This window comes from Pectinophora gossypiella, chromosome 16 (assembly GCF_024362695.1).
Source record: "Pectinophora gossypiella chromosome 16, ilPecGoss1.1, whole genome shotgun sequence".
NCBI lineage: Eukaryota > Metazoa > Arthropoda > Insecta > Lepidoptera > Gelechiidae > Pectinophora > Pectinophora gossypiella.
Window position 1 is genome coordinate 15246347 of NC_065419.1, and position 12121 is coordinate 15258467.

The following is a 12121-nucleotide window of genomic DNA, read 5'->3' on the forward strand; positions in this document are numbered from 1 at the left end:
TCCTCCGATAACCTCCTTTTACTTAAAAAAGTAGCTAAGTATTAAATGTCAAAGCATTTTTGAAATTGCTACATTTTGTTATGTCATGTCATTTTCACTGAAGGCGGGTATCTGCGTCTATCATCGTCTATCCAAAATTTTGTATAGCCTATGTTTAGCGTTATTTTATAAAAATATTATTTTTTTTAAGGAAAATCAAGTGCTATACAAATATGAGTTCTAGTGGACCTCGTCTTACACATTCGGTTAACAAGTATAAACTATCACGCCGAGGACGCAAGTTGCAGATTTCGGATGATCCAAGAACCTTGCTCGCGCTACCCAAGGATGTGCCCGAGCGGACTTGGTACCTACGAGGGGAGGTCAAAAAGTTCGCGGAATGAGGGGGAAGGGGGTCGAAATTAAACACGAAACTATTTTTCCTTTTCAATATATTCTCCCTTAACCTTAACACATTTTCCGGATCTATCAAATAATTTGTTTATTCCATCATAAAAAAAAGATTTCTCTTTGCTGTCAAAATAGGCCGAAATTGCAGACTTGACTTTTTCATCATCGCCAAATTTTCATCCACGCAGTTCCTTTTTCATTTTTGGGAACAAATAATAATCGCTGGGGGCCAAGTCTGGACTGTAAGGCGGGTGGTTTAATTTTTCGAACCCGCATCGGTGAATGGCAGCCGTCGCAACATGGCACGTGTGGACGGGTGCGTTGTCGTGCAAAAGGAGCACACCTCTTGACAGCTTTCCTCTTCTTTTTTCCTTGATAGCCTCTTTCAATCTATCCAGTAAAGAAGCGTAGTAATGTCCCGTTATAGTCACACCACGATCTTTATAATCAATCAGCAAAATACCTTCTGTATCCCAAAAAATAGTGGCCATGATCTTTCCGGCCGATTGTGACACCTTAAACTTCTTTGGAGGAGGTGTGCCTTTTTTATGCCACTGCATCGACTCTTGCTTCGACTCAGGTTCATAGTGGTGAACCCAGGTTTCATCTCCAGTAACAATCCGGGCCATAACTTCTTCCTTATTCTCTCCACAGAGCTCTAAAAACTGGCGAGAACACTCGACACGCTCGCTTTTTTGAAGTGGCGTGAGCATTCTTGGAACCCATCTTGCGCTGACCTTAGTCATCCCAAGATGTTGATGTAGGATATTTAAAATACTTGTTTCGGATACACCGACCATTGCTGCAAGCTGCTTCTTCTTCAAGCGGGTATCTTCTAATACAAGTTTCTCTACTTTTTCGATGATTTCCGGTGTGGTGGCCTCAATGGGCCGTCCGGAGCGGGGGTCATCTTCAATCGACTCTCTTCCTTGCTTGAAAAGACTATGCCACTTGTAAACCATGGTTTTACCAGGGGCAGAGTCCGCGTAAACTGCTAACAGCTCTTGAAAAATCGTCTGAGCGGATTTTCCTTGCTTGGTGAGGAACTTAATGACGGCGCGGTGTTCAATTTTCTCCATATTCGCTGAGTTCTTCCCGATTCACTTGTTTGCTGGTCGATAGTTCAAACGTTAATGACCCGATTTGCTTCAAACTTGGTACATATACTGTTAATGAGGTGTGCAACTAGCGGCTACCTGTACGAGCAAACCAACCCCCTCCAACCCCTCCATTCCGCGAACTTTTTGACCTCCCCTCGTACTAAACTAAATTTGCCTGAGATGGCATTCAAATTTTAAAATTATGTTTATTCTGTAGGTAACATAACCAGTTAGTTGCTAGTTAGTTTAGTGTTAGTTAGTGGTGGTTTTTCACTAAAAAATAAAATTGAAAGCGCTGCACCGACAAGAGCGTGGCTCTTAAATTGATGATGATGAACATAGTTACACTTTGAATCCTCTTTTTTACACAACGAACTTTTCATCCGCCTAAAAGTACCGCAGTTAACTACTTGGCCGGAATAATAATATCTTTCGCACACATATCTTTCTTAAGCGATGCTTGAAATTACTCAAGCAATCCATCCTACCATCCTACTTTATGTCATAGGGCGGAAATTTTCCAAAAAGAGGAGAATGAGCTGGTCTGCCTAGAGATCCGTGAGGAGTTGCTGGAGGAGGCGCTGCGCATCGGCTACGAGCACTACATGGAGCGCCAGAACTCGCCCTTCACCGTCTACTGCGCTGCTAAAGCCTGGCTCAAATTGATCGACTGGTAGGGCTTTGCAAGTGCTTCTTAAAACGTTTGCGTTGACCACAGTCTAAACTGGCCGAAAAGGTGTAGCTTAAAATGGTACACGCTTACATTGTAAATGCCTATTCACTCCAGTTTTAAAGATTTCAAGACTGTGGCAGTTCATTAATTCCTCACAGCTGGGTACAGGCCTGCCCTCAATCAACCGATGACGGTATGGCATCTATCACACTTCTCCTCTGCGGGCTGGTGGTGTTTGGGTCAATCCATTCGCAAGAGTTTTTCAAGCTTCCACAATTCTCCCACTTGGCTTGACGACTATTAAATGTGTCAATAGCTGAAAATGATGATTTTACGTACTCTCCGAGTGAGGTTACGAGGAACGGGTTGATTCTACCTGCATTTAAGTAGTACGATGGGTTATTAGACTAAGTAAATGAACCTGCCTATTAAGTTATATGTAATTAAGGAGTAGGCATTTTTAGTAAATGTGATCCTTTATTGCTGGAGTCTGTCTAGGTACTTCTACCGCCACGATCCTGGGGAGGACCCAAGTGCTTCTCCTCTCTGTTACATCCCCAAGCGTTCGGAGTCGTGGATCCCAGACGAGCCACCAGACCCGTCGCCTAAGGACACCTGGGGCCGCCAGGAGTTAAAGATGCTAGAAGAATGTCCAGTCGAGCTGGTGAAGAAGTGGGGCAGTACCGAGTCCATTGATATGCCAGTGGTGGCAGAAATACCGGAGCAATACCGGTAACTAAATATACTACATGCATGTTAAATGTAATAACTACGTAATTTGGGTGGCGAATTTTTCTTAAGTGTTGGCTACAAAATATTGCCAACATAGAATTCCAAATAATATGAGTATTCATTCAAAACATAGTAGTCAGTATTTACAAATTGGTGTTTGCTGTGTTATTGATTGATTACTGTGAGCTCGGTGGCGCAGCGGTAAACGCGCTCGGCCTGCGATTGTTGAAGTTAAGCAACTTTCGCAAAGGCCGGTCATCGGATGGGTGACCACAAAAAAAAGTTTTCATCTCGAGCTCCTCCTTACTTCGGAAGGCACGTTAAGTCTTTGGTCCCGGCTGCATTAGCAGTGGTTAATAACCACCAATCCGCACTGGGCCCGCGTGGTGGTTTAAGGCCCGATGTCCCTATCCATCCATAGGGAAGGCCCGTGCCCCAGCAGTGGGGACGTTATTGGGCTGGTGATGATGTCTTATTGATAGGTATATGTATCCTCAAAAATATAATTGGGGTTGTTTATGAGATATTGTGAACTACTCATTTAATAGGTTGGCTCGTTTATTGCATCGCACGCGATATATACAAACTTGCTTGTTAGGGGGCAAATCTCAAGTTCGAAGCTAAGAGAGATTAACATAGATACATTCATCTTGTACAACTTTCTTGTTTGCAGGTTTCCCGGCAAAGTTAATCTGACGACAGTATACACGACCAAATCCGGAGCAGTAAGGCGCCACAATATGGAAATGGTACGCCGTTAGGATTATCATACCTCATATCCTGCCTATAAGCCGTATGAATTAAGTAGACTCATTGCTACTGCAACCAAAGTGTCGCGAGTTGCTTCGAGACTTCTTATTTCGCACATGTTATAATTATTATTGTATGAGGTAAGTATATTCGCTATTAATTTAAACAGAAGTAAGTATTGATGGTAAATTGTGGCACCTATAAGTAGGTAGTTTCTAAAAGTTTTGCGCTAGGGCGCATTTCCTTTGCGTAGTTCCAAGTTCCAACATCTGGCGTTGATATCAACTTTGCTTCTCCTAAGTTTCCGCTAACTTGTCACTCACATTGCAAGTAGAGTTAGAACCGGCGAGATTACTTTCCGTAATGCAAGATTTGTCTGTATCTCGTAAGGCCATAGCTCTAACGTTACGAAAGTTAGGAGCAAAATTTGCGAATTTTGAAGGTAAGTATAACCATAGATCAACGGGTCTAGAGAGTGGGTAGCTACGCCATAAATAGTTAGCAGATTAGAGATGCTAAAGGTGAATTTCCTCTGAAGACTTTTAGGAAAATATCACAGTGGTCGAGAAAGCGACGAAACGTCTTCTATCTCGCTCGCTATGATTGGTTAATTCCGCACGTCTCGGTTTCGCATGGTGCCAACACGCTTCAGTGGAAAGTCATCCCATCCTAAGATGTTTAGGGAGTGGGTTGTTCAACCACTGATAAAAATCAGATTATAGCTTGCAGACGCTAATTGGAATGCGTCTCCGCTCCGCCAGGAAGACGGCGCGCAGAGTTCCCAACAACGGGACTCCTGGGACGATTCGCAACTGTCACTGTCGCTGTCTCTCTTCGGCCTGTCCCACGGCGGGGGAGACAGCGAGATCCTGGATAATGTCACCAACTATGAAGACTTAGAAATAACCGACTCCATGCTTGTCCACCTTGGCTCCAAGGTATCACGTATCATCCTGGTTTATTTAACAGGACAGTCGGCACATGCGGCCAGATGTGGAATTGGTGTCTGACCACGGCGAGTGGAAGTTCATGCTGTACGACTATAGCTCAGATGGCTCCAGTTCAGCAAAGATCGGTGATGAGAGCGAGGTGCTGCAGAAGATCACTGACTATGACCAGGAGGAAGTCTCTTCCAAGATTTTCAAGGTTATATTATAGCGCTTTTTATGTTTTGGTGACAAACAAATAATACCTGTACTTATAACTGCGTGGTAATACATAGGTAAACTATAAGTTGGTGGGTGTCTATGTAGAAGTAAGTAGTACATAAACTCACGGTCATAATCCCTAATAGGGTGGGTAAAACCACAAGTAAAACAAAAATCATAAAACTTACAGATCCTTTTGATACAAAGTCCTAAGATATAAGTGACAGATATTCGATCCATCATCCCTTTAGGTTTTTGAATACAAGCAGTTGAAAGTGTTCTATGCTTTTTAATCGTACCAAACAAAAATAGAAATGATGATAAGTAACTAATATTCTTTATGAATGGCTCAAAGGACAATACTTAAACAGTTGGAAACAACTTGGCTGTATTTGTAGTACTTATACAATCAATGTTCAAACTTCTTGTCAACATACAAACTGCCTCTTATAAAGTTTATTTACAACTTCACAAGCGAAAGGGTTATAGTTTACTGAACAAATTGCGAATATTCAATGTCCTTTACAATTAGTTTCTGTGTTTGAACCAAAGTTTCGATTTAATATTAAACAATAGTGTTTGATACACATTTTCTATTCAAATATAAGCTTTGCTTTTGAAGAGCTTACAGATAAACTCTACTCAGTTTTGTAATCTCGTTAGGGAAGGAGATAACTTGCAGGGTATCCTGGTGTTGCAGAAAATATTGTGATAATATACCTTATAATATCATATATAATATATAATATCATATATAATATCATATATAATATATAATATCATATATAATATATAATATCATATGATATAATATGGGGGAGGCCTTTGCTCAGCAGTGGGATCATATAGGCTAATAATAATAATATATCATATATGTTTACTGTGTGGAGACAGGTTATAAGACATCCACGTTATCCTAGTTAAAAAGGAACAATCTTTAAAGGACGCTGTACACGAAAATATTTATACTTACTATGTTACAAATTACATAGATAGACAAAATCTTTATTTAGGTTTCAGACGTTACATACGTAATCTCACGCCTATGTCCGACCAGGCCGAAAGTCGATGGAATTCCATTTGCTTCGATCTGACATATTTCCTTGCGTCCACCACATTCATGAATTGTACTAAGTTACTCAGTAAAAATAGGGTATTTTTAAAAATAATTAAAGGTAAGTTAAGTAATTCTTATTTATTTATAAAATGTACACTAACAGCTTAAATAAAATAAAACACTGAGTAAAATGAAAAATAAATCAAGATTTAAAAAAAAATAAGTGGTTAAAAACGTTATCTATGTAGTTCTATAACGTTATGAATAATAGCGCTGTATGAGAGTCTGCTCTGTCTTCAGTTCTAATGCCGCGACTGATTTTTTTTATTTGTTAAATTTTCTCATGTTGTGTACAGCAAGGGTCAAAGCACAGCGATCTGAAACTGCCGACGCCAGTGGACGGGTCGCTACAAGGCGCTGGCGACTCTACCGTCGGTGGCGAACGCCTGCGCAAGCGCAGTCGCTTCGACAAGAGCAAATCCACGACCTGGAGTCGCGGCGGGTAATAAAACTACCTATTCATACATAAACACACGTGCCTGTTCCCCGATAGGGTGAGAGAGCCACAAATAATCAGAATGTAGAAGATTTGATGTGTTCGTTGTAGGAGTAATTAATTGTCCAGGTTTGACGCGAAATGACTAAATTTATTAACTTGATGGAAAACGTATTTATTGAAACTGGAGTGATACAATTAAATGAACGGCAGTAAGGTTGAGAGAAATTATATAAAAGCGATAAACGAAGCGAAATATAAGTACGTAGCTAGCGAATACAATGCAAACGCGGGTAAGCACGGCAAGGCTTCTAAGCAGAGTGAGTAGGCGAGCCAGCGGTGAGGAACGCGCGCGGGGCGCGCGCGCACACGATCGCGCCACCTGACAGGTAGCAAAACCGGTCGCCGCGCCGCCGCATACCAAGGATGACGTCGCGCTGGTGTGTGGCTCCTCTTGCATGAGCGGAGCGGAAGTGGTAGCGGAGTCACCACAAGAAGACTATTTGCAACAACTTGATTTATTATATTCTTATTGTCGCCATATAGTGAAAACCACATGAGCGCCTTTTTGAAAAAATAAATTCGTACTTATGTGATTTTTGTTAATAAAACCAATAGCCAAGCTAGTTTCAACCAAGGTAAAAATTGTGGTCTCAATTTTTACCCAGAATGAAGTTAAATGAAAGTAAACGAGGTTTTGTTTGAAGAAAATCACATCCGAATGTGATTTTTAAAAAAAGATGCTTACGCGGTTTACTAAGACGCTTAGGAGACGTTATACTATTTATCTATAAATAGATCAGATACAAAAAAGGTTTATTATTTCTGACATGTCACAAAATATTGTAACATTGATGTTGTTAACTGTCAGAATTCTACATTTTAAGTAGGTAGGTTGCGTACTTGTTTGTTTACCGCGGCGAAGCAAAAAGAAGGGTTATGTATATATATGTGTATAGATGTAAAACAACCGATTTAAAACGTTTTAAACTAAATGTTGCCGGTTTAAACCAAATAAATCGTTTTAAACCTTTGAAAACTCGCCTACAACAATAGAAGAACTGTGTTTTAAACTTCATTATGGGCAAGTTTTGGTCACGACGTCATGTTTCGTATTATTAGTATGTATAGAATATCAATAAAAAGTACCTATAGAACTAAACACGCTAAGTATATTATTATCAATACCAGCATACTTATTACACATTCAAAAATTGTTTAAACAACTTATAGGTAAGTACCTACTTACTCCCGTTATATCCCTACCTCGGTAAAATCAACAAAATGTAGTTATAGGTAATTAAGAAAAACATAGTCATCAACAGTAGCCGTTTTAATCTGAAATACCTAAATGGTTGATTTCGGTTTTAAAGGTTTTTTTTCGTTTTAAACGGATTGGTTTAAATGGTTTTAAACCGGCCTTATATTGTGTACAGTCACGAGTAGTGATGGGCAGGGAAAGAAAAAATTGGGTGGGAAAGAAAAAATATCGGGAAAATATGGGAAAATAAAATAAACACCCGAAAAATTCCCGAATTATGGGAAAATATTTTTTAATTTCATTATTTATAATCTTATTATTATTTGTATGTCGTTTCCATGTCTGGGGCCTATGGAGTCCCGGACTTTTGAAACGCGTGTGTGGGGCCAAAGGCAACACGTAGAGGCCCCTTAAGATAATTTAATCTAAATGTGGTGTGACACCAACCGGCGACTATCCCTGTATGCACTATGGGAGTGCGCCCAAAGACAATCCCCGGTTCGTGTTGACTATTGCAGACTATTGCAGATTATGGGAACAAAAGGAACTGGGCTATTGGGTTGCGGGTTAGTGAACCGGGATACTGGGGCTATGGGGGACTATGGGGCCTGCTCGACCAATGTTAATAATAGAGATACATTGGGCAGGCGGTGACTCGCCACTCACTGGATGGGCCACCTATCTAGCCGACGCGACTGGACGGCAAGGCAGCAACATGGCTGTGAGCAGCTCAGGGTGGCAAGAGGTGTACACCGCTTTCTGCGACTTAAGCATCTTTCACTGCCACCCTGCGAGCGTATAGCTCTAACTCCCCACTCTGGCCGGCCAATGAAGGCAAGCCAGAGGTGAGAGTCCTGCAGCTCCCGCTGGGGTCCACTCCGGCCGGCCAGGACTGTCACTATCTTTGTTGCTCTTCTTTGGACTCTCTCTAGTAGTGCAATGTCCTTCCGATAGTAAGGTCTCCATATTTGAAACCCATGTTGTAACAGCGGTCTCACGTAAGTTTTGTAAAGCCTAAGAAACAATTCCTTATCTATATAGTAAAAAGCTTTCTAATTATGTATAGGAGGGAGTTAGTCTTCTTAGTGATTCCAATAATTGTTCGTCTCACTTTAGATTATGTGTTATCGTTATGCCAAGGTCCTTTTGTTTTTTAACACACTCTAGAGGTTTTGAGTCAATGGTGTAACTCAATGAGGGGTTGTTACTGTCAACACGAATCACAGTGCATTTAATTTGTCCACGTTCAATGTGATTAGCTAATCTCGGGTCCAAGCAATTACTCTATTCAGATCAACTTGGATTATATTATGGCTAATAAGTGGATTCCCAACACAACAGCCTGCGTGGTCTAGTGGTTAGAGCGTTAAGCTCGTTAGTTTATACATATGTGAGTGGATTCCCCATTATTTTCGTGTCATCTGCAAAGAGTGATATATCAGACATGATAACATGTTTAAGATCTGTAAGGTGGATACTCAATAAAATTGGTCCTAACACCGATCCCTGCGGCACACAGCTGAGGATTTTCTGGGAACAGAGTATGATTCTCCGATGCGCACAGAGAAGGTGCGCTTTGACAAGGAAGTCTTCAATCCACTTCAAGAGATTGCCTCTTGATTACAAAGAGCTCTAATTTAGCAATCAATCATGTGACAGGAACTCGATAAAAAGCTTTTTCATAATCCAAGTAAATAATATCTGTAGGTATTCGTGCCTCCCAATTTCTTGTCCATGTGTCCAAGCAACAGAATAAGTTGGTAACTGTTGACCTCCTTGGTACAAAACCATGTTGCTCCTCGATTATGACATTCTCTCGTGCCAAAAACATCCTATACAGAATGTTAGTGACATTGTAACGAATACTGACGGAGATGATTCAGACCATGATTCTGAGTTCATATCAAGTGGAATTTTTCGTCGCAAAATTCATGTTTTTTTTTTAAATTAAGATGGGTTTGCTCTTGACTTCGTTCTTCCACAAAAAGAAGAGATCGACGTTGGAACGAGCTTACCCAGAAAATGCCTATTCACCCTTTTTAGTTTGTTTTGTAATTATTTTCAATTATATACTTTTGCGATGGAAAATTCCAATTCATATTAACTCAGAATAATGAACTTAATCATGCCTCTCAGTACTATATATTATTTGTATTATATATTTGTTTTGTATTTGTTACTGTGGTGTCCCTTTATAATAAACGTTTCTTTCTTTCTTTCTTTCTTTCTTTATTCGTTACGATGTCACTTACACCCCGTACAAGTACATACAGGTAGCCATACAATTAGGTATGGGTATTAGTGACAACATAAGGAATACAGAGGAGGATGGTTCAGGCTATGATTCTGAGTTGATATCAATTGGAATTTCCTGTCGGAAAATTCATGTAATATTTTGTATTTTTTTATTTTTTTTTAGTTCCATGCTTTTGCGACGGAAAATTACACTTGATATCAACTCAGAATCATGGTCTGAATCATCCCTCAAAGTTTTCGTTACCATGTCACTAACACCCAGTATATCCTATTCTTCTTCTTCTTCTATCGTGTGGGTTGTGAGGTGAATTACCCACCTCATCAACCCTGGTGTCAGGGTTACTATTGAGCCGCCAAAGTCCCCTGACATGGCTCATGTAACGACTACTTACTTACATCAGTAAGTAGTAACAGGGACCAACGGCTTATATAACGTGCCTTCCGAAGCACGGATCATCTTACTTAGTATATCCTATAATATGTAGGTATCTTTGCACGGAATTATTAAAATCGAACATTCCATTCAAAAGATATTACGAATTTAAGTTTTAAGAGTTCATACGACACTACGACAGAACATAAATTGGGCATAAGTAGGCATACATTTAAATGATCGTTGTTGGAAATCCTTACTTTTAATACAAATATATGCGATAAAAAATATTTTCCCTTGAAATGGGAATTTTTCGGGTTTTTTCCCTCAGAATTGGGAAAATTCCCAAAACGCGGGAATTTTCCGGGTAAGAACCCAACACTAGTCACGAGTACTAATATGTATACACTTTGAAACCATGTCACATTGACAAAATAAACTTTAAGTCTCATTAAATGTCAAATATGATAGTGCGAAAGGGTTCTAAAGTGGGTAAGTACATAATATTGCTCACGACCGTATGTGTCATACATAGAGCAACACTGACCTCATACATATATTATGTGTAGATACCTATGCATAAGTTATAAAACTAAAATCAGATATTGGCCCCGATTCCTGGAGACACCGTCTAATTTTATTTTAAGTTATATCTGTCATTTTCATATCCGTCGAAAAGGAAAGGGACGGATGATTCACAGCTCTTAATTTTAGGAAGAATGAGTAAATGAACGTGTCGGGTTATTGACTGATGTAAAATTTTTAGACGGTTGGTTTAGATTTGTGCTTAAAATTGACGTGTGTTCCATAAATTTTATGCTTGTCGATTACCCGTCCCTTTCCTTTTCGGCGGATAAGAAAATGACAGATATAACTTAAAATAAAATTAGATGGTATTTACAGGAATTAGCACCATTATACATATACCTAATCTATTTTCTTGTTTCATACTTTTTAGAGCGTGATTTTTTCATAGTCTGGTTTTAGTTTTTAGATTTATGTGCGCGACGACTACAGCGAAATTGTCGAAAATATAGTCTTTAAAATACAAGTCGCGCCATCTCTTGGCGGGATGCGTAATTACGTTCCAGACGCGCCAATACAAATCCGCACCGCGCCATCTCTTGGCCAACATCGGAACTATTACGACGCCCACCAAACGTCATACTAGAACTTTCGCGCCTAGAACTCCGTTTCGATAGAACATACGAGGCTGTTCTAGATATGAGTGACAGAGACAAAACACCAAAGTGTGAATAAGACAGCGATACCCGCGCGGACTATATAAGCGCGCAATGTCCGCCGAACAAACAGTTCTGTTTATACGAAAGAAAAGTTCGTTTATTTAATCGGTGCAAAGTAAGAAGAAGAAATACGGCTACAGTGAGTGATATAGTGAAACAGTGTGATATAGTGAATCCGTGACAATTATTTCGTTCGGTGGCAAATCGTGAGTACAGTTTATTTATCCGTATCCGTAATATTATAGTGAGTGTTCCGTACAGTTCGTGAAGATTATTGCCATAACAGGGCAGACAGTGTTTCGTACAGTTACAGTGTTCGTGAAGATTATTGCCATAACAGGGCAGACAGTGTATAGCGTTCGCAATATAGTGCCATAACAGGGCCGACAGAGACAGTTTATACAGAATACCGTGTTCGCAGTTTATAGTATCGGGAACAGTGAAATTTCGAGAAGTATTCGTATCGTGATAAGTGATAACAGTGACATTGAAGTCTCGAGAACCGTGACAGTGTTGTACCACGTACAGTGTATCCGTAACCGTATATTCGATCCGTAAGTAAGGAGACGGAGTAATATAGTTTGTAACAGTTATTTTAGTACAATAGTGTAGAGCAGGCGTAGTATCCGTAAGTAGCAGAT

The 12121-nt window shown here is 40.0% G+C and overlaps 1 protein-coding gene across 1 annotated transcript in view; it reads left to right on the forward strand.

Moving 5' to 3' along the window:
- Window positions 1–212: 212 nt before the first annotated feature.
- The window catches only part of LOC126373740 (uncharacterized), a 36501-nt gene continuing 24592 nt past the window's right edge, over window positions 213–12121 (forward strand). Inside the window, exons 1-7 of the mRNA XM_050019979.1 lie at window positions 213–346; window positions 1999–2163; window positions 2662–2895; window positions 3569–3644; window positions 4407–4583; window positions 4615–4791; window positions 6207–6352. Of these exons, the coding sequence (XP_049875936.1) occupies window positions 213–346; window positions 1999–2163; window positions 2662–2895; window positions 3569–3644; window positions 4407–4583; window positions 4615–4791; window positions 6207–6352 (1109 nt within the window). The remainder of the gene's footprint in view (window positions 347–1998; window positions 2164–2661; window positions 2896–3568; window positions 3645–4406; window positions 4584–4614; window positions 4792–6206; window positions 6353–12121) is intronic.